Below are 23,335 nucleotides of genomic sequence, written 5' to 3'. Positions count from 1 at the left end.
GAAAAAGATCAGTGGATCCTTGGTAGTCACATTCAGTATTTTATTTTTAACCTTTTGAGAGTGATTCATGTTATGCACCATATAGAATTTTGTCAAGATGTGAACTTGAATGTCAGGCTTCGAGGCTGTGCGGTGAATTTAAGAAGTACAACTAGTGAGTGAGCCCAGCCAACCACTCATCATCATCATATCTGTGACACTTTGTTCTTGTTGTAGTGATATCTTTCTCCATGAAAAAAAGTTTAAAAAAAAGAATCTACTCTAATAATATCGAGAAAGTGAAGATTTTTATTTTTTAATTTTTAAAAAAATGTTTATTTATTTATTTTTTAATGTCTTTATTTTGAGGGACAGAGAGTGAGCGGGGGAGAAGCAGAGAGAGGGAGACCCAGAATTCGAGGCAGGCTCCAGGCTCAGAGCTGTCAGCACAGAGCCCGACGTGGGGCTCAAACCCACAGACTGTGAGATCATGACCTTACCCAAAGTCGGACACTTAACTGACTGAGCCACCCAGGCGGCCCCCAAAAATGTTTATTTTTGAGAGAGAGAGAGACACGGTGCGAGCGAGGAAGGGACAGAGAGAGAGAGGGAGACACAGAATCCGAAGCAGGGTCCAGGCTCTGAGCTGTCAGCACAGAGCCCAACTGTGTTTGTGCAGGGCTTGAACTCACAAACTGTGACTTCATGACCTGAGCCGAAGTCAGATGCTTAACCGACTGAGCTACCCAGGCTCCCCAAGAAAGTGAAGAGATTAAAAACATTTTTTGAAAAATATTTATTTATTTTTGAGAGACAGAGAGAGAGAGAGCATGAGGAGGGGAAGGTCAGAGAGAGAGGGAGACACAGAATCTGAAGCAGGCTCCAGGCTCTGAGCTGTCAGCACAGAGCCTGACATGGGGCTCAAACCCACTAACTGTGAGATAGTGACCTGAGCCTAAATCGGATGCCCAACTGACTGAGCCACCCAGGTGCCCCGAAAGTGAAGAGATTTTTAAAAAGTAATGCTTCTTGAATAGAAAATAGATGTTTTGAATAGATTAACAGAGTCAAATGTCACATTTTAGAGTTGCTTGACCCTATAAACTGAACATGCTACCATTTACATCGTGTATCATAGAGAAAGAAAAAACAGTGACTTACGGAGCGATTTCAAGGACTGCTCCTGCCTATACAGAATTAACATTTATGTGGGAGATGTTACACACCACTGCTAACTAGGCTTCAACAAAGTGCCCACATCCATATCCCTCATGGTATCGACAGTATAATGGATACCATTATCTGCTTTGATAGGAAACGGATTCCAGGTTCAGCTACTTTCTCCACTGTGAGCTGTGAGAGACTGAGAATGTAGTGTAGCTCCCCAGCAGGTGGAGAAATGGNTCCCCCCCCCCCCCCCCCCGCCCCTCGCCGAGAGCCCTGGGGCAGCTTAAGATGGAGCTGAGTGTTAGCCAGGCCCTAGGTTGATTGCTGCCTTCTTTTACCACAGATTGAGGGATTGATATTATTTACTACATACACTTTGAAGTGAAAGAATTTGGAGAGCTCTGCTTTAAGAGTCAGCAAAGGAGAATAGTTGATAAGACTCTTAAACATCTTTGTTCCGTATAGAATTTTATTACGGCCATTTTTGATTACCTGGATTTATTTATACCACAGGTCATATTACAGCCCCTGAAAAATAACAGCTTACAGAGAAAGAGCTTGAGTACCTACATAGGGCGCCAAATGGAATGAAGTGTTCAATCAAAGTTTCAGGAAGTTGACAAGGAGTTGAGATTCATTGAAAACATTCATTGAACATCTAATATATGCAAGTGATGTTGTTAGGTTCTTCTGGGTGGGGCCTGAAGGACCATGGAAGAGTCAGGCCTAGTCTGAATCTTAGTTCTTACTGAAATAGGCTGCTGCGCTTATTCTAAGTGAGGGCCCTTCCTTGCAGGGTCAGGGCGGTACCCATGCCATCTGGGCGCTGTTCCGAGACGGGCCGCCTGTGGCTGGTAGAACCAGTTTTGGTCTACATCACAAGGAGAGTTCGCCTGAGCACAACCCGTTTCACCAAGGGTTTTCTAGGCACCCAAGTGATTGAAGAGAACTAAAAGTTCTAGCCATTCTTCCACATCTTCTTGCTTCTCTGAGGGGCAGTTAGAAAACAACGCATCTTAGCTCCTTACCGTTAAGCTCACAGCCGTGTAGCTCCAAGCGCAGGGCGGGTCTGTTGTAGGATCTGATTGGAGAGATCCTAATATATCTAGCCACAATAGGCGGGTCAAACTGATTCTCTTTTATTGTAGTGGCATCTGAATTGCCATCAAAACACTGGAGGAATGAAAAGAGGAAGGCTTAGTTATGTAACAATTCTCTATAAAGGGATTTCATAATAAAATTCTGGATTAATTTAATATTGTCATATTAAGTTTTCATGTGGCCTCAATTAAGTCTCCTGGTTTAAAAAAAAATAATTGGAGATCACTTCACTTCAGGAAGATGAGGCAGATGTATTTTGCCTTGTTTCTTCTGTTGAGTGCTACTAAAATATAAGGAGCCTCGGAAAGGTGGAGAGAAGGTGGCAGACGGGCTGGGGTGCTTGGGACCCGAGAAGCAACATGGCGGTGGGTTCCTGGGCTTTCATTGTTGCCTCACATACCCCAGACTGGGAAGCACAGAAGCTGGCAACCAAGAAACACAATGGGTACAGCCAAAAAGAAAAAAAAAGAAAACCCCACTGAAAACCTGCCTTCTCTAGCTACAGGCCCAGGTAAGGGCAGCTCAGCAAGACAGAAAATTTTCGGACAATAATCAATCTACATCCAGCTAAACATTATAGAAGGTGCTATGGCTCCTCCTCCACCCACAGCATCAAACGTCAAGTGGGGAGCCTAGTCTTCCATGCTCATGAGATTATAATGAGGCACCCGGCACCCTCACTGGGATTGTGTCAGAGAAGGCCAAGTAGGAATCCAGGACTTGCATCCCCACCAGCTCCTAGGAAGGCTCCCACCACCGTAGTATCAGTGGGGACTATCCCGTCCCCACCCAACAGCCAAGAGGAGCTCCCCTTGAGTGGAGAACCTGGACTTGGGAAGAAGTTGGAAAGAGCCAGTTAAAACAGGAGATAAGAGCTGCAAGATTGAAAAACGGAAAAACAGTAGATAAACACAAGGAAACAGAACCAGTTCTTTGAAAAGATTTTTAAAAAGGCGAACATCTAGCAAGACTGACAAAGCAAAAAGAGAAGAGGTGCAAATTACCAGCATTGGATTCAACAGGCACTTTCATTGCAGACATCAAAAGGGCACTAAGAGTACAAACAGCTCCACACACATAAATTTAACAACCTAGAGGAAATGGATCAACTTCTTGAAAAACACTATCTATGGGGCGCCTCGGTGGCTTAGTCGGTTAAGCGTCCGACTTTCGCTTAGGTCATGATCTCGCGGTTCGTGGGTTCGAGCCCCGCGTCGGGCTCTGTGCTGACTGCCAGCTCAGAGCCTGGAGCCTATTTCAGAGTCTGTATCTCCCTCTCTCTCTGACCCTCCCCTGCTCACGCTGTCTCTCTCTGTCTCTCTCTCCTAGAAATGAATAAAAACATTAAAAAAAAAAAGAAAAACACTATCTAACTCATCCAATATGAAATAGATAATTTGAACAGCCTGTAACTACTAAAGAAATTGTATTTGTAACTTAAAAGTTCCTTTGAAAAGAAATCTCTGGGCCCATGTAGTTTCAATGGTGAATACTACAAATATTTAAGAAATTAACACCAATGCTAGAAAATCTCTTGCAGCAAACAGAAGAGCGTGCTTCCCAAATTATTTTATGAAGCCAGTATTACTTTGATACCAAAACGAGAAAAAACAAGTACCCCCAAACCCCCGAAAAAACTACACACTGACTTCCCTATGAATATAAGTGCAAAAGTCTTTCAGCTATGAACTCTAACTGTAACCTCTGCTCTTTGTCCAAGACTGACCAGTAGGGACAATAATTTGAAATTTTCATGATCTGTTCTAAGGTATAGTGGTGCAAATAATTTATGACGAAGGGGTAGCTAATAATAATATAGAAACTAGTAAAATAGTAAATGAATTACAGGAAAAATGAAGCAGGTTCAAAGTTATCAGAATAATGGCAGACTGACAGCTAACATTCTGGTAGTCTTCTTTAGCAAGGGGGTTAGGGAAGAAGAGAAGAGTTAGGGCTGGTACACATGGGTTACTGGGAATAATCCTGCTGAGCCTCTGAAAGACCCAGCAGGGGACTGTCACTCCTCAGGCAGAGAAGCAAAAAAAAAAAAAAAAAAAAAAAAAAGACTGAAAAAGCATACTGCCTCAGAGCTGCTATTTCCTTCAAGTACACTGAAACAAAGAACAAAATAAAATGTAAAAGTTGGTATAATCAAAACTTGGAGGCCAAACTCCAAGCGTAAGGAGTATGAGCTCCTTAAGTCACAAGACCAGGGGCGCCTGGGTGACTCAGTCGGTTAAGCATCTGACTTCGGCTTGGGTCAAGATCTCATAGCTTGTGAGTTCAAGCCCCACGTCGGGCTGTGTGCTGACAGCTAGGAGCCTGGAGCCTGCCTCTGATTCTGTCTCTCTCTCTCTGCTCCTACCCCACTCATGCTCTGTTTCTCTCTCTCAAGAATGAATANGGTTGAATTTTAATAAATCAGGCTTATCCCTTTAATTTGTGATAAGAGACCCATGATTTTGCCACTTTCATTCATAAAGCCCTAAGAAAGCCATCTGTAGTTCTACCACCCAGAAAGGTATTTGTTTAAAAAGACAGTCGTAGGCATAGGAACCTAGTAACCCTAGGGTGAGTCTTGAGAAAGAGACAATGTCCACAGACCATCACGTTCCTTGTGCTGTTCCCTTTGAAGATCTGCCAGTTTGTCTGGTCAGAGCTATAGGACACGTAGAACTCTATGGTGTAGTACGACTTCAGATAGTGTTTGGCACCTTGGGTCTGGATCCCTGTGAATACGACTTCCCTCTGCATGTCCACCTGCAATAGAGCAAAGCCTTTAAGCAGATCTGTCCTCGTCGACAACTCACACACTGCCTTCCTTAACTCATTGTGTAACCAGCTTTCTTTAGAACTAAAAAGCCTACATCTTAGTAAACTAATAAACTGGCTAGAGACAATACATATTTGAGCACAGAGTACCTGGACTTGAATCCAAGTTCGATCACTTACTCGCTGTGTGTCATTTTTGGAAGTCAGTTAGTCCCTCTGTGCCTTAGTTTTTTTATCTATAAAAAGGGTATCTAAGACAATACTAGAACTAACTTTATAGGGTTCATTTTGAATATGTAAAGCACTTAGAATGGTGCCTACAACATTGCAAGAACAACATAGAGAAATTACAAAATCACTGTCATTTTATTATTATAGTACAGTAAATACTATCAGGTTAATAAGATATACCTGGATCCAAGGTTTAGGGTGATCTTGTGAAAGCTTTTCTGTGACCCAAGCATTATATGATCCACCATTGTTTAATCTTGCTAATTTGGGCTCCCAATAACCTAAATTCAAAAAAGAAAAAAATTTATTCTGAACTTAAAAAAAAAAACTTAAAACATACAACTAGACATTTCCCACATAAATTTAGTCCCAGCAGAAAACCAGATCTCTGCAGGAGCCTCTACTGAAGTTAGGAGACCAGGCAGTTGTCACAGGCCTCAGTTACTCAGTCAGTTCATGATGACGAAATCTTGGCTTCGGGTCTGTGCTTGGTCCCTGTCCACCACCACCCACCCTCTTTCTTCCACACAGGTTGTGTTTATCTTTTCTCAGCTTTGTTGATGTAGTTGCTACTGAGTGTGGCTTGCCTAAGGGGAGGGCATGCGAGGGATTATGGGAACCTCATGATCCCTTGCAACTGACCTTTTCATCTTGGGAAGGGCTTTGAGGCAGAGTGAGGCAACCAAGAAACAGAGTGGGTGATCAGCAAAGTTTATGAATAGATGAATGGTTAGCACAGCAAAAGGCCCTATTAATGGGCAGTATAGCGTGTGGTCAATATACCTTGGGCATCTGGCTGGAATATCTGGTTTGTGATCAAGCGTGGAATGAGGATGAATGTGGAGAGTTTTGGAAATGGGCACACGGTCATAAGAGTAAGGCACTGAAAGAACGAACGAAAGAACGAAAGAAAGAAAGAGGGTGCCTGGGTGGCTCAGTCATTTAAGTGTCTGACACTTGATTTTGGTTCAGGTCATGATCTCATAGTTCATGGGGATCGGGCTCCATACCGGGTATGGAACCTGCTTAAGATTCTCTCTCTCTCTCTCTCTCTCTCTCTCTCTCTGTCTGTCTCTCTCTCTCTCTCAAAATAAAAAGAGAAAAAGAGAGCAAGGTATCCACTCCTCACCCAATCCCTGCTGAGAGGATGGACTGCCTGTGTAGGGACTCTGAGGCCCCCTAGCTCTTGGTCTTCCCTGGGAGAGACTCTTTAAGCACATTATACACCAGGGAGGGAGGCAGTGATGAAGGAGTGTCAACAAGTGCTTTGCTCCTTCCTCCTCCCAGGTGAGCAGCTCAAGATGGAGCTGGTTTCCTGTGGTAGAGAAAAGCCTGGAGATGAGCAATGATTCAACAGACAGGACTGTCACGGACGGTATCTCAGGCTGTGTGCTGCATAGTTCTAGGAGGTGCCTTCCAAAGGCTATGATGCTACCACTTACCCCAATGCCCAGAAGCCTTGATCTGTGAATCAGCTATGATACCAGTGCTTAGTCCCATTGGCATCTTACATTCTACCAAAAAAACAAAAACCAAAAAACACAGAACAATGAATAGTTTTTGCTTAGAAAATACATATAACAAAGTAAAAGTTCTGCAGCTAGAGATTATACCTCCGGCAGGCCAGTGGTTCAATAGTTTCACCTACCTTGTGTGGCACTGACATAAATATGTCTGATCATAAGAGATAAATGTACTAGCATGACTGGTGCTTTAACAGAAATAGTGACACCCCAGAGGAAAACCAATGAAGTCCCGAAATGCAGTTAGCTTTAAACTGATTTCCATCTGCTTGTATCTTAAAATAAAGCCATTTTACAACATTAAGTACTACCCCTTATAAGTCTATGTTCCCAAAAGTTGACCCAAAAGTTACAGAGCTATTTACATTCCCATCACAAAAGGAAATACCAGCCACTGAGATATCTGGATGTGGACACAGAGCTTGGTACTCAGCAGGTACTTAAAAAGTGCTGGTTGGCTGGCTGGCTGGTTGCGTGGATGGACCTATGGAAACTGTTTCTCAAATACAGAAGTGCCAAGTTCAGAGACTCTCCTAGTCATCGTTTCACTCCTGGCATCTTTCCCTCCTCTATTCTAGGAGTCTGGAAAAATTCTTCCATCCACTTTCCCATGAATCACATGTCATGAAGATGCTTTATATTGGTTCCCCAATTGAAAGCAATGCCTTTGGGCTGAAACGTGTGGGTTTAAGTTTCCTAGAAGATTGATGCTTGCAGTATAATCAGACCATGGGTCAAAATAAAAGCAGTTACTGCTACAGATTATGCCTCTGTCATTCAGAGAGGTCCCAGAGTTGAGTATTTCGAATTTAAAAGTTAATAATATTCTAGCAGGGACTGTCCTGCTGGCACACCCAGGCTCTCGGAGAGTACCTCTGTCTATGATGAGAAACGGTGTCTGCATCCCAGCTCTCTGGTTTTCTCCAATCTCTGTGTCGAGGAGCCACCAACCGGATTTTGATGCCTTCATTTCAAGAGTTTTAAATGAACCTAAAATAGAAAGCGAAGGACAACATTACATACCCAAAGATTAAAAGTTAATATTAGTCGACAGCTGTCAAAACTTCTTTAGATTCTTGAGAAATTCTTTAGAAAAGAACTTACAAATTATCCATTTCTCTTTCGGGAGGACTAGAGTTGTAACAAGCATAAAAACAAAACAAAACAGCACACATACACATTACTCAAAATTAATTGGCCCAGGCTTCAAAAAATCTCCAGCATCTCTTACTAGAAAGAAACTTTCACTGATCTACATTCAGTGTCACAAACTAACCTATATACAACACAGCTTCACAGTCCTAAGTATTAAGGCGGTCTTGAATCACTCATTATTGGGTCTCAAGAATATTGTTATGTGTTTCCCTCTTTCCCTTCATTTCATTAGTTTTTCTTTTTTATATACGAAAAGTAAAAATAGGGGCACCTGGGTGGCTCAGTCGGTTAAGCGTCCGACTTTGGCTCAGGTCATGATCTCACGGTTCGTGGGTTTGAGCCCCGCGTCGGGCTCTGTGCTGACAGCTCGGAGCCTGGAGCCTGTTTCAGATTCTGTGTCTCCCTCTCTCTCTGACCCTCCCCCGCTCACACACTCTCTCTCTGTCTCAAAAATAAATAAACTATTAAAAAAATTTAAAAAACATCTTTCTCCCATGTTTTCAAATTTTCTATTAGGTTTACATAGTTGGACAGAGATGCACATACATATACTCAAAATCACTGAAGGACATTTCTGAACCCTCTGATTACCCACTCTGTTATTTTAATACTACCCGCTGTCAGTTTACACTTAAATTCAGTTGACTGTAATTCATGACTATTTTCCAGATGATGGGTAAAAATTAATAGCTGGTGGCCTTCCTCTAACACACAAGAATGATTCCAGTCTTCCACTCTCCAGTGGAGATATTAGATTTGAAGATTTGTATGGGCCAGCCAATTCCAGCTTCTAAGGCTCAAGGGAAGGATGACCAATCTGGTCATTTACATTTTGTAAAAAGAAGTAACCCTGACCTAATCCTTTATCTCCCTGATTTTAAAAAGTGGGTCTTTATAGCTCTATNTCCTGTTTGGACTTCTGTGCCTACCTGAGGTTGACCCACAGAGCAACTTCCCAACCAAAGTTCTGGCCAGGGACTGACTGCCTTCCCTACCTTCTCAGAGCATTTGTGGAAGCAAGGCTGCTTGTTAAAAATGCAGAGTCCTGGGGCCCCTGCCCAAGATCAAAGTCTCCAAAAGCAAAATCTCTGCCTTAGCATTTACGTTTTAACCAGCTTCCTAGAGTTTCACTATGCTTGTTACATTTACACACCCCTACTCACACCCCTACACTGCACAGATATGCCTATAAACAACTCACTGGCACATAAAAGTCCTTTGTGATGGTTGGTTTATTTAAACCTTTTCATTATTTTGTACATGAGAAGCTCTAAATACCCCTCTTATTTTTTTGCTTTTATAATCTTTAAAAACACTGCCTCCCACTGCTCCAACAACCTCATGAGTCAGTTTAAGATTAAGATTCCTGTAGTCACTTGCCCAAAGGTATCAGGGTCAGAGTGTGCAGAACGGAATTCACGGATTCAAGAATCCCAAAACCCTAGTATGTTTTTAATCTCCTTCCCAACAGAAAGCTGCTAAAGCAGCCTGAGCTCTGTGGGACTCATTTTGTAATCTGCTTAAGACCTGGCCTACGTGACATGGAGCGGTTTGGAAAAACCTGCGTCAGACGTAGCATCTCTGTAGAACCGAGCTGAGCCTGTGTGGAGCTGCACGCAGTGCCTATACTGGCTGACTTTTTCAGATTCTGTCTACAGTCTGGGGAAATGGCTGTGCCCAGGATCTGTGCCAGAGCCCACGCTTGACCCTTAGGAAGCACGGGACGGAATGAGGGACAGTTGTGTTGCTAAGACTGCCTTCTCTAGCCATTTTTTCCATCAGGGACCCGTTTTCATTGTGCAGATCTTTACCAGGCAGAAGGGGCCAGACCCCTAGCTGGTGCTGTTGAGTGCCGTTTTCCAGCAAGGTCTGGCCGTGAAAGTGAACCACATGAATGTCTCGAGAGCTGCCCATGTTCAGCAGGTGCAGCCTCACCCACTCTTGCTCGTACATTCTCAGGCCAGGCAAGCTGTAGATCATCCCATTAATGGCTGAAACGACAGAGTTGCAACCGATTAGGAATCTGTGTACACCAGCAGAGGGGCTGAGAGGAAGTATGAGGCATCCCGTTCATCACCCATCTTGCCTTCACTCCCACCGTCTGGACCCCTGTGTGTCCTGCTATCAGAGAGAGGCTAAGACAGCCCCTCCAGCTCCTCCTCACACCAGCCCACAGCAGCTTCCCATGCGATTTATCATTCTCCACCCTGGACATCACACTTCTGCCCTGTGCTTCACTCACTTCTCCTTGACATTTTCCTGCACTACAAACACAGAAAGACTAATATGAGCCAGATGAGTGAACTCCAGTGGTTAGAGGAAAAAGACTGAGGGGACACACAGCACATCACCCCATGGGCTTCCTAAATTCAGAGATTGTTCCAGGCAAAATAAGAAAGTCCAACCATAAGGGTTCATGCTCATACTCTCATTTGTATGATAGATCCTTTGCTCCCTTCCCAGCTTAAATATCTGGGGTTCATGCACTTAGCTGAGATTGAAGTGAGATAATCTTTTATAATTGTAAATAATTAGTAAACAAATTATTATTTAATAAATTATATTAAATTATAAGCTAAACCATATAAATAATCATTTAATAAATTATTGCAATAAATTATAAATAATTAGTAGTATTATTCTAAAGTAAAAAGAACTATATGGAATTTCAGGAACTGAGCAAGTGAATTTTGGTAGCAAAAGGGGTTGAGGTCATTTTGGCACCCTTAAGGTTATATCAGGTATGAGAGTACCTATCTTTCCTCTCCTAACACAAAGCCTAACTCCCTCACCTGTGCAGGAAGTAGGTTTCCTAAGAGTGAAAAATGTCTCAAGTGATTATTGGGTCAGCATCACTAAATCATTACATCAGAATATGGAATGAAGTCTCTCAACATAGCAGCTACTCAGTAAACATTTGAAAAATTGAACTGAGTGATAGAATTCATTCATTTATTCATTACTTCACTACACAGCTGCCGGGCACATACTACAAAGTCCAGGTGCTGAGTTTGAGGCTGGGAACTCAGATGGTCTGTCTACCAAATACCCCGATAAATACTACACCATGGGATTACCAAACCACAGAGACTGAAACTACAGTACATTTTAAACTAAACTATAACAAATGCAGTTTACTCTTTCTTGGAGGAATCAGAAGCAATGGCTCGAGGGTACTGAGCAAGTAAGGGGACAGCTAGCTGACAAGCCTATCTGATTCTGCAACCCTCTGATGCTCTACCAGCAGCTTGGGAGGTTTTCAGAAGAGTGTGCCTCCCACTCGCGAGACCAAGTAGCCTGGGCTGAAAAGCCTAGAAATGATAGGAGAAGAGAAAAGGAAGCTCCGCTTGGCGTTTATTGGTCTGCTTTCCATCGACTCTCTTCTAGAAAGCTTAAGAGAATCTGTTTAATTTCTTTGTATGATAAGCAGTCCGAGGGGAGGGTTTTGGAGCAGATCATAAATTATGTTGATCACCTTCCTCTACCCTCAAGTGTTTATACAGGTGAGATCAGATTAAACAGAAGTTGAATGAGAAAAATAAAGCAAGAAGGGCAGCCTGAGTGTGTAAATGGGTTGCAGGAGGCAGAACACACCTACTTAGCTGTGGTGACTGGCTGGGGGAGGTTGGTGGTAGCGGCACTGAAGTGGATATTGTATATAAGTCTTTTTCTTCCTTAAGCGATAGCAACCTTCTCCTTTCCAGTTACATGGAATGACCCATACCCAAAGCACAGATCCTTCCTGGTGAGAAATCTTACAGTATTTTCCTCCATTCATCAAACTCTAAAAGCAGGGCTCATCAGCCTTCATTTATTTTTCGAATTCCCAAGTCATTCTCTTTGTTTTTCACCAAATTCTAAGTTCTGCCTTTCTCTAAAACTACAGTAAACCTTGGATGGCTAGTAGCTTGTTCTGTGAGTGTTCCGCAAGACAAGCAAACAATTTCTAATAAGCCTTAACTTGATAAATGGGTGTCATCTTGCAATAGAAGTAGTATGGGATGCCGAACATCACATGATCACACCTGAGCCAATGGTTCTTGAAATTCGCTTTGAAATATGAGTGCTCTGGATGACAAGCATGTTTCCAGAACAAATTATGCTCACAAACCAAGGTTTTACTGTATTTTTAATTCAGTGACAATTTACAGACAAAATTCCTGAATGGAGTTCAGAGTACATATGTTTTTCTCACTCAACCTCCGCTTCCCAAATGTTCTCTTGCCATGATTCTCCTATGACCTCACTACCTAGTTTCCTATCTCATTTTTCCAATGCCACCTGGGAAATGCTGAGAGCTGGAACTGTCACGTTCTTATTGAGAAAGCACGCATGGATTATCACTTCTTCTAGATAAATGATTGTTCCTTTAGCAATCAAGGAACAGGTTCATTAACTGTTTACACTGCAGGATAATGCTAATTCCTAAGCTACCAGCTGACGCACATTGGCTTCTTGCTGGCTGGTTGGGTCTGTTCTGCTGCAGGCTCCTGCGCTAGCTTTCAGACCTTCTCTGTCCCATTCACCTGTAGCGCCACCTGCCGGGCGACACCAGCCCCCAGACCTTTAAGGACCTACTGTGGGTTTGTAGTTCTTGGTTCTTGAGAAGTACCTTATGTCTAATCTTATGAAGACTGAGGACAGGAATCAGGGGCACCCAGGGGGATTTGGGTCGGAGATTAGATCAGAGTCAGAGGACAGTACCATGAAACGCGTGGGAGGTTTGTCCTTCGGAGGATCCCAGTCTCCAAGCCCTGGGAGACTGTGCTTTCTTTTCATAGTACCAGCTCTTCCTTTCGTCAAAGACCATAAAAAGAAAGACAAATTCTCTCATGTCCATGGGCGTGTTGCTCTCCTTATGAAGTACTCCTTTTTGGCAGATCAGAAGGGGACCTATCAAGCCAGAATGGATATCTTTTTCCTGGAAGACAGTAGGAGCAAATTGCACATATTTTTCTCTTTCTCAGGATTTTCTCTGGTTATATAGAAAAGGACACCTCAGGGGCTCTGAAATGGAAGATTATGAAGGAACAGCTTACTAAGCATGGGTATCATCATCAAATTCTGTGGCATTCATATTCCCTTCCTCTTTATCTCAAAGTCTGTGCTCTCTCTTTAGCATGCCCCAAACGAACGAGTCTTGATTTTGTAGCTGTTTCATAAAGACAGAGCCAAAGAAAGCTATAACTTGCTCGAGGACATTGCAAATAAACGATTTCCTCCGCAAAGGAAGTCACTAACTGGATGCAACAATTTCAGTAACCCCCACTGCCCTTCCTGAACACTTGTTTCTCTCTCGTGGACCTCTGGAGACAAGTTGCTGTAGATTGTTGATACAATCCTCACACATTCCTCACGGAAACCAGGGCAGGCACCTAACAGGAGGGCATCTTGGCCCTTCCATTTGGCGGACTCAGGTTAGAAGGTTAGGGGAATGACGGAAACGTTCAATGGATGAACCTACCGGGTTCACTGCTGAGTAGTAGGCCCAAGCTCGGCAGGCCGACCCGGGATTTTCCGGCCCCGACCGAGGAGTAGCATGCCATACATACGTATAACTGCTGTTTGGCCGAACAGCATTATCTTCCTTAAACCATTCTGGAGAATCATCTTCATAAGACTTCCCCTCTGATGACTTTTCATAGGAAAGCCCATGGGCGTGAAGAGAATATGGTCTGGATGCTAAATTTTTAAAACGAACCTAGAAAAAGGAATGAGCCACAAATGTACTTAAGATCAACAAAATTCAAATTAATGAATGTCATTACTACAGGCCCAAACAGATGGCTATTAAATTAGACCTAGATATATATACAGTACGATATATTAATTGCACACAGGTTTAAAGTCACGTATGTATTGTCTGATTTTTAAAATATCCTGTGAGATAGGGCCCATGTAGCTTACCCTGGAAATACCAAAGCATGTTTGTTCTTCGGCTCAAAGCAAAAATATTGAAATTATGTTCAGATCACAATAGGTGCTGTAGATGTGAAGATGAAGGAGGTTTGGGTCTTACAATAAGCTTTCAACCTCCTGGTGAAGAGATACATGCACATAAAAACTCAAGTTAAAAGTCTGGAGACCAGGGGCACATGGATGGCCCAGTCCATTAAGGAACCGACTCTTGATTTCAACTCAGGTCATGATCTCACGGTTACTTAGATCCAGCTCTGCACTGGGCTCTGTGCTAACAGCCAGACGCTGCTTGGGATTCTCTCTTTTTCCCTCTCAGTGTGTTCCTCACCTGCTCACCCTCTGTCTGTCTCTAAATAAATAAATAAAATTAAAAATCTGGAAGTCTTAGGTTCTGTAAACAAAGTATGAACAGGGTTCATGGGAATGCCAGGAAGGAGCCATTCGGTTGAATGTGCAGGAGAGGTTGGGGTGGCAAAGAAAGTTTCTTAGGGAAAACAGAACTGGTCCTTGCAGTAAGGAATGGGAGCTCAGCAGAAAGGGAAATAAAATCATGAGATCATTTTTTGTTTTTGAAGATTATCAAACCACAGTAAAACCTTGGTATGCAAGCATAATTCATCCAGAAACATGCTTGTCATCCAAAGCACGTGTATGTCAAAGCAAATTTCAAGAACCATTGGCTCAGTTGTGATCATGTGACATGCGGCATCATGTACTACTCGTATTGTAAGACATCACTCATTTATCAAATTCAAATTTATAAGAAATGTTTGCTCATCTTGCAGAGCACTCGCAGAATAAGTTACTTGCAATCTAAGGTTTTATTGTACTTGGCAAGCAGTCTCTGAAAAGATGTGTAGTTATTTGTTAATTTTGGAAGATAAATAAATTACCAATACCCCTCTTCCCCCTTTCACTGTTACAACCCCCTGGTGCTTGTGGAAATTCCTCTGATGATCTTAACAATGCTTAAAAGATTGCTTACTTGGATGACATCATCCACTTCAGCTCTAATAACAGGACCCAGAATGCCAAGATGCTCTTCAAGCTCCCCTATCGGATCACGTTTGGTAAAAGTGCTATCAAGATACTTTCGAAACACCACTTTCTTGTACACAGTGTTCTCCGGAACATCCTCAATGTCTTCATTATCTATTTCACTGAAATAATAGTAATAGCAATAACAATAATAATAATAATAAATTGTTTAAAATAACAAATGAAAAACCATTGAAGAATTGGAGGACTTATCCCTGCTTCTGAATAGAGTGTCTAGCATAGATATTTAATAAATACTTCATGAACAAATGAATGAAAATATAAATGAGTAAAAACTTAAGCCAGTAAATATCCTTCTAACCACAGTACCATTTCTTAGGTAAGTCCTCCTATGATCCTTTAGACTAGATCTCTAAGCGTTCACAGTATTACTATAGAATATATAGCATATTTCTGTAGTATTCTTAAATAAAGCAGCATAGATTATTTATTTGTCTGATTATCTATTAAAATCTGACTCTGATACTAAAGTGAAAGTGCCTAGTCTGCTCATTATTTTACTTCCAGTGCCTGGCAAGTCATCTGGCACATTGCAGGCACTTGATAAACTTTCATTTAATGTATTTATTTATGAATGAATAAATAAGTATAATCATATATTCACATAGCAGATTTTAATATCAGAAGCAGACAAAGCCATGCAATGGGATCATGCCAGGGCTTGGGACCGTCAGGTGACAATTGTCACCCCTGTGAATGAAAGTAGCCACTCTTCTCACGTTTGCTTTTGTTAAATCACATCATTCCTCACATAGTTCACCAGCTCAGCCTGGGACCAGAGCACATCAAATTTTCTCAGACTCTTAAATTTCTCAAGCCTGTGGAAACCGGCCAAAAGCTCATCAACAGAGAATCCCATTCTGCCTTCCTCCTGGTCTTCCAACCAGGAAGTGGTGACCCCATCCTTCCAGACCCTGAGCATACTTTCACAGAACACATGGGGATGAGCAAAGCAGGTGTGACTGCTGTATACATGGGTTGCACATCTGGAACGAGACATAAGATTTTGAAGGAACTGATTCTATCCCTTTCCACTTTGGAAATGCCCTAAATCTTACTTTTTCAGGGCCTCTCTTAGAAATCCCTAGATAAATTATTCTCATGTAGCAGTGAGTGCTACATTTAAAGAGGAAGTCACATGAAAATGTGTTTTAAGGGCGCCTGGGTGGCTTAGTCGGTTAAGCGTCCGACTTTCGCTTAGGTCATGATCTCGCGGTTCGTGGGTTCGAGCCCCGCATCGGGCTCTGTGCTGACTGCCAGCTCAGAGCCTGGAGCCTATTTCAGAGTCTGTGACTCCCTCTCTCTCTGACCCTCCCCTGCTCACACTGTCTCTCTCTCCTAGAAATAAATAAAAATATTAAAACAAAAAAAGAAAATGTGTTTTAAACTAACAGAGTTCTAATATGGAAATGCCAGTCATCAGATTAATGAAATAATTTCTGTAAGCCATACCATACGTTATGTTTTCTTACTCTAATTACACTTTGGCTTTTGATTTTTAGTGTTGTTAGCTTTTGTAAAATCTGTGAACTATACTTAGACAGTTTGAGCATGGTCGCCAAGTTGTGATTCTCCCACTATCACTGGCTAAGACTTGCCTCTTGTTCCACCCCCGACCCCGACCACCTCTTCTTTCTCTATATTGTCATCCCAGAATACAGAATCCAGCCCAGTATGGCTTTCCATCCTTAAGCAGAATTCAATTGAAAGCTGCTTAAAAAATATATAGATCCCATAGGAACCCTCTGTTGTTAAGTCAGGCTGCTTACATAATTGCATCTACGGTTGAAGAGTGGCTGGAATCTGAAATGTTAAAGTATGAATGGGAATCTTGGGGAACATTTGGTGTAACTCTTTCATCTAAAAGATGAAAGTAGCAAGGTCCAGGAAAGAAACTGACATTCTAGGAAGCAAGGAATGGCTAAAGCTTTTGAAGTGTTCTCATTGCTCTTTGGATAAACCCCAAAATTCTTCCCGAAGCCTAGTGGCATCTAGTCTGGTAGCCAAATGTTTTCTTACAACTCACTCTCTTCTTGAGCTCCAGCTACAGAGGCTTTAGGGCTTCCTCCTTTCTCATGGCCTCATTTTGCTATTCTCTCTGTTTAGAATGTTCTCCCATGATCACTTCCAGTTCACTCCTATGCCTCTTCTGATCTCAGCTCAACTCAAATGCCACTTCTCCAGTGTCAGGTCCCTTAATTCTTAAATCACCATGTATCTGCCTTTCCTTCTTGGTCTTTAGTATAGTTATATTTTACACTTATTATGTGAGCATTTGATTCATATCTACCTGCCCATGAGGGCAGAGTCATGGATGTTTATATTCTATTTTATAGTCTCAACACTTAGCACAATGCTTAGGAGAGAATAAGCACTCATTCTGCAAGCCAAGTTAAAATTCAAGGTTAAAGCAAAAGAAATCACTGTTTATGACGGCCTCAGTTGAAGGTATAAACTTGCCTTTTTGTTTCTAAGCTGGTTTATATCCTTGGCCTCTGCTACTGGAATCTTATATAATTTAAATTAAACTTCACCAAGATGCTATACACTTCATATTGATCAGCAAACATTAAAAATTTTTTTGTAAACAAATGCAAGAAGAGATTCCTATATTACAAATTTAGATTTGAAGCCAAGGCCAGTGAAATCACGTTGATTAGCAGGTAGCTATGGATAGGTTGGGCTCTGCACTTGGGCAAGAAAAGGAGGTAGGAACATGAATGGTGAAAGAAGAAGAGAAAGGAGGGAGCTTCTTTAAATGGAGAATATCACAGACTTCTTATAGTGATTTTCTTACATTGTCCAAATGTCATGTAATATAGAGACGTTAATCATGGAATTGACAAAGCAAATTGTATAGCACAAATTGCAATAGTGGAACCAAATTATACTTAGTATACTTTGCTCAGAATTATCTCCTTGGACTATTGTAAGCTTTTTAACAGTAGTGAGAAAATGAGAATATAAAAGGAGAAAATTTGACCAAACCTTTGAGCAAATTTTGAATAATCCCAGGAGATTTCTTCAGCAGCAATGTAATAATATTTCTTGTTTCCATTGTTGCTGCGGAGGTACCATGCTGCAATGCTGTCAGGATTTCTGGAAGAGTTAATGTCTGTCCTAACATCAGTTTGATAAGGGTCATCATAGGGCACGTAATCAATGTCATCAATGATTTCTTCACTTCTCACTTCCTTCTGCCTTGGAATAATCTCAATGTAATCCCCATCATTTCCACTGAGGCCTATTACAACTGGTGGGTTAAGTTCCTTTGGTATAAAAGTGTTATTTAGGGTAGAAGATAGTGCAGGAGATGGCGCCTGACCGAGGTCTGGAGAATGAGAAATCTGACCAAATTCTGGAAGAAGCAATGAATGACTGGATTCAGAGGTGTTGGATGTCTGACCAAGATCTAAAGGAGGTGATTTCTGCCTGAGATCAGGAGGAAGGGCTGTTTGACTAATGTCTGGAGAGAGAGTCTCCTGGCTGAGGTCTGGGGAAAGGGGTATCTGACCAAGGTCTTGAGAAAGTGTTGTCTGGCTGATATCTGGAGAAAAGGTTGTTTGGCTGACATCTGATGAGAGAGTCTCCTGGCTGAGGTCTGGGGAAAGGTTTATATTTATGAGATCTGGGGAAATGGTTATCTCACTGTGGTCTGGGGAAAGATCTATCTGGCTGAGGTCTGGAGAAAGGGTCATCTGGCTGAGGTCGGATAAGAGAGGCTCCTGGCTGAGGTCTGGGGAAAAGGGCATCTGGCCAAGATCTGGGGAAATGGCTGTCTGGCCATGGTCTGGGGAAAGGGCTGCCTGGTCATGATCTGGGGAAAGAGCTGCCTGGCCATGGTCTGGGGAAAGGGGCATCTGGCCATGGTCTGGGGAAAGGGCTGCCTGGTCGTGGTCTGGGGAAAGGGTTGTATGGCCATGGTCTGGGGAAAGGGCTGCCTGGCCATGGTCTGGGGAAAGAGGCATCTGGCCAAAATCTGGGGAAATGGCTGTCTGGCTGTGGTCTGGGGAAAGGGCTGCCTGGCCATGGTCTGAGGAAAGGGGCATCTGGCCATGGTCTGGGGAAAGAGCTGTATGGCTGTGATCTGGGGAAAGGGCTGCCTGGCCATGGTCTGGGGAAAGGGGCATCTGGCCATGGTCTGGGGAAAGGGCTGTATGGCCGTGGTCTGGGGAAAGGGCTGCCTGGCCATGGTCTGGGGAAAGGGGCATCTGGCCAAAATCTGGGGAAATGGCTGTCTGGCTGTGGTCTGGGAAAAGGGCTGCCTGGCCGTGGTCTGGGGAAAGGGATGCCTGGCCATGGTCTGAGGAAAGGGGCATCTGGCTATGGTCTGGGGAAAGGGTTGTATGGCCATGGTCTGGGGAAAGGGGCATCTGGCCAAAATCTGGGGAAATGGCTGTCTGGCTGTGGTCTGGGGAAAGGGCTGCCTGGCCGAGGTCTGAGGAAAGGGATGTGTGGCCGAGGTCTGAGGAAAGGGTTGTCTGGCCGAGGTCTGGGGAAAGGGGCATCTGGCCTAGGTCTGAGGAAAGGGTTGGTTGACTGAGATCTGCAGAGATGGTTGTCTTCCAGACTTCAGGTTCCGAGGAAGGGAACCTCTGAGCAATGTCAGTAGAGAAGGACTTGTTTCTTAGGTCATAGTTGAGCATCTGGCCAGGCTTTGGGAGAGATCCACGACTAGAGTCTGTAGTGGAGTGCATTTGATCAGAGTCTTGAATAGGGAATGTTTGATAGCTTTCTTCTGGGGTTGTTGTCTGATAAAGATCTAAAGGGGAGCTTGTCTGACTGGTGTAATTTGGGGGATTCTGATTATGGTTAGGAGGTGAGGCTATCAGGCTAAGATTCATAGAGGGGAATGTCTGATTGAGGTCTGTGGGAAGAAAATATGGTTCCTTGGGTTTATAGAATAACAATGAATGATCAAGTCTCCTATCTGAAAATGTGGTATTAGCCTTTCTTAGAGGCTGAAAGCCCCTTGGAGATAGAGGAATATGGTGTGTAAGCTTCTCTTCCTTTTTCTTTTTTCGTGTTTTAATGAAAAAAGGGCTTTTCTTCAATCCACTGTTTCCTCCATCCTGTCTTACTTGTAGAAATCTATTTCTACTTTCAGAAAATTTGGGGCGACTACTCTGCTTTCTGTGCTTGTTTGTGAAAGGGATTCTTTTCCCCCAAGTCCTTGAGGCATTATGGGGGCTGCTTAGCAGCTTATCAACAGCTATGTCTTCATCAGCATCTTGGACTATTTCATAACTACCTTTCTCAGAAGCCAGATGCCATTTCCCATTCAAAATCTTAGATGGATTCTTTTGTTTTAAGAGTAACAGATCACTGGGAAGTTCTTCCCAGGGTCCCGTTCTGGAAGGAGAAGAGTTGTCTTGGCTTAAATGTCTCCCAGCTTTATGCGCTGAAAGTGCCACCTGGGAGATCCTGTGCTTTGTTGCGTGGTCGCTTCCTTTCTTGGGTCCCTTATGCTTCGCATGTTCTTGACTCCTGAAGTCTTCTGCATCGAGTGGAAGTAGACTTATCCCAGTGATATCTGCTGGGAGAGGATCCTCCATGGAATCTTCAGAATAAGGGCTGGAATGCTCTGCTGTGGAAGAGTTGAGAACTGAATTCTTGTCTAAGCCAACATGTTCCAAGGGGGTACCAGCTGTGGTGGCTTCTGGGCGAGGAAGAGTTTTTTGAGGTCGTGCAAACTTATGGGCAATAAGCCTGCTAATGCTACTTAAGAAAGAAGAATTTGAACTAACAGCTGTATCATTAATTGAAGGGATGAATTCCGAGTAGTTCTCCAGAGCTAAGGCAGTAAGATTAAACTCATCTTCTTCCTGATTCAATGATGAATTTCTGAATGACCTAAGTCCTAACCATAAAGCCAGGTTTTCCTGATAATCATAGTCAGCATCATGCTCTTCACCTCTGTTTTCTGAAGAATCACGCATTTTCCGTGTAGTCATGGCTGTAGATGCCGGAAGTTCATATATAATCTCATATGAGTCTTCATCCTCATCCCGGATACACTTAACATCCCTGAATCGCAGGCTTAGGTTCTTGTTTCTTGGATTGGAATTCACTGTAGTTAACACCCAAGTTCCTACAGAAGAGAGGCAGAGAAAACAGAGAGCTCTAAGCCTAGAAAAAGATCTAAAAACACTAAGATCCATTGGGGCAGATAATTTTCAATGAACTTCAGACAGGGATAATCCAGCATGGTCTGTGGGTCACTGCTGATCTGTGAACTGTTGATAACTGTTCCACAGTGACATAAGGAGATAAATTGGGTCTAAGGTGTTTAGAAGGCTCTTCAGCAATTTGACGTTGTTGTGACATCCAAGCATGTGATCAGTATCGACCAAAAGGATTGGTCAGTGGAGATTAGGGATAAAAGAGTTAGCACAGAGACTCTGAGAGTCACTATTTTAGAATATATTTAAAAAGGATGAATTAAGAATAAAGTGGGCTTTGAATATCATAACCATCCTGGTAGCTGCACATATTGTTTGAGAGCTGGAGTGAGGGGGAGGAGGATGATGTTCACCCCCACAAATAAGAGACATCTAGATATTTCTAAGCAATAGATGATTCAGGTGGGCCCAGGGCAACTTTGGATCTCTTTGAAATGCTATTATTTGCTGCTGTACAGAAGATTTCTTGCGGAGTCTCCAATAGTTAACGCTTGTTGGGCGTCTGCCGAGTGCTAGGCACTTTGTATATATTACAATTAAGGGTCAGCTCAACTCCATAAAATGTTGTTATTGTGGGTTTCAGATGAATACACAGAGGCTCAGTGACGTCAAGTAACTTGTCCATACTGAATGCCAGAGAACATCTGAACAACGAACGCCAAAGCCCACGTGCTTTCCATGACACTACTGGCTCTGAGACCAGCCTCTAAGGTGCTATATCTGATGATCACTACTGGACGGTGGAATGGCTATCTTTAAAAACTAAAAAAGGTAGGGGTGCCTGGGTGGCTCAGTCAGTTGAGTGTCCAATTTTGGCGCAGGTCATGATCTCACAGTTTGAGCTCCGTGTCAGGCTCTGTGCTGACAGCTCAGAGCCTGAAGCCTGCTTCTGATTCTGTGTCTCCCTCTCTCCGCCCCTCCCCTGTTCTCACTCTGTCTCTTTTAAAAAAAAATGAATAAACATTAAAAAAAACTGAAAAAGGTGTTTTGATTTTAAAAAATGGTCTTTTGTGGCTAAATGTTCATGCTTCCCCCTCAAAGTCATGCCTTATCTTTTGGCTGTTGTGTCTTTACTTCTCACTTAGCCCAGAGAAAGATAAATGGAACCCACATTAAGTGACTGGACCCATCGAATAATTAATTCCCCCAAATAGGAACCATGAGAAATATTGAAAGGAAAGCCTGAAAGGCATCAGAAAGATAAACCCCGGACTGTGGGAGTCTGGAGAGCTGCCTGCAGCAGACCTTTAGAGACCAGAGATGCCTCTCCAGGTGTCCAGGTTCTTACCAACATTATCCATTGTGACCGTCACAGATTCCCCATGCATGGGGAAGAGCGTCAAGGTGTCCTCATGTCTCTTTCCATAGATGAATGAGTGCCCAGTGAAGTGAATGGTCAAAACGTCATCCTGGATCCCTAGGCTGCAGAAGTGCCACTGGACAGTGTCATCGAAGCAGAATCCTAGTGTGGGGATACTCTCGGGCACATAGCCATTGATAGCTGAAAGAGTAAAATCTGTTACCACGCAGGCTCTGCCAGCAAAAAGGCATGTGTCTAATTATGCCTAAGATTAATGTCCCAATATCAACTTGGTTGTGTCAAAGCGGTGATCATCTGAGATGAGCTTCACCAGGTCTAACGCGTGACTAGAAGATCAGAGTCAGATTTCTCAGATGAGAACATAATTTCCTAAGTTAGCCAAGGGCGAAGTATTCAGATAAAGACAAAGCTTTTCATTCATGTTGACTTATTCATCTGTCAGATGTGTATCAAATACTTTGTTTTCCACATTCTGATTTTAAAGATATTCTAAACATCAACTTAGCATATTATCTAGACTAATTCTACCTGGATGGAAAGCACAGTATAAGAAAGTCATCTTAACACATTGGTTAGTGAATAGAAATGTCCCTAAAAGTCATACATATTTAGCATATTTTGTGATTTATATTGCTCCCTCTTAGCACTGACATAATCTATAGTTTTCATTCAACTATTGACTGAGTTCATACATCTTCATTATCTTTCAAATGGACACAGCTTTAGGCGGTATCTTTACCTAGATTCTAAGCATGGTAATAAAATCACAGGTTTGATTTCTTTGAGGACAGGGCCCACATCTGCCTGATTTACTACCCTAGCCCTGATCCTAGTATGATGCCTGGCACTAGTGAACCCTTAAATATTTACTGAATAACTGACACAATACATATTTAGTTTGTATTTCATTCAGGAGGCTCTTCTAA

At 42.8% G+C, this 23,335-nt stretch overlaps 1 protein-coding gene across 1 annotated transcript in view; it reads right to left on the bottom strand.

The window, feature by feature from the left end:
- The window catches only part of F5 (coagulation factor V), a 75,382-nt gene that overhangs the window by 5,000 nt on the left and 47,047 nt on the right, over positions 1-23,335 (bottom strand). Inside the window, exons 13-23 of the mRNA XM_077761759.1 lie at positions 22,377-22,589; positions 17,895-20,997; positions 14,833-15,007; positions 13,393-13,629; positions 12,633-12,849; positions 9,740-9,919; positions 7,647-7,763; positions 6,693-6,764; positions 5,431-5,531; positions 4,852-5,007; positions 2,175-2,319 (exon numbers count right to left, since the gene is read on the bottom strand). Coding sequence (XP_077617885.1) covers positions 2,175-2,319; positions 4,852-5,007; positions 5,431-5,531; positions 6,693-6,764; positions 7,647-7,763; positions 9,740-9,919; positions 12,633-12,849; positions 13,393-13,629; positions 14,833-15,007; positions 17,895-20,997; positions 22,377-22,589 — 4,716 coding nt within the window. The remainder of the gene's footprint in view (positions 1-2,174; positions 2,320-4,851; positions 5,008-5,430; positions 5,532-6,692; positions 6,765-7,646; positions 7,764-9,739; positions 9,920-12,632; positions 12,850-13,392; positions 13,630-14,832; positions 15,008-17,894; positions 20,998-22,376; positions 22,590-23,335) is intronic.

The sequence above is a fragment of the Crocuta crocuta genome, unplaced genomic scaffold (genome assembly GCF_008692635.1).
Source record: "Crocuta crocuta isolate KB4526 unplaced genomic scaffold, BGI_CrCroc_1.0 scaffold243, whole genome shotgun sequence".
NCBI lineage: Eukaryota > Metazoa > Chordata > Mammalia > Carnivora > Hyaenidae > Crocuta > Crocuta crocuta.
The sequence above is the reverse complement of the archived record's forward strand: the minus strand, read 5'-3'. Positions and strand labels throughout refer to the sequence as shown.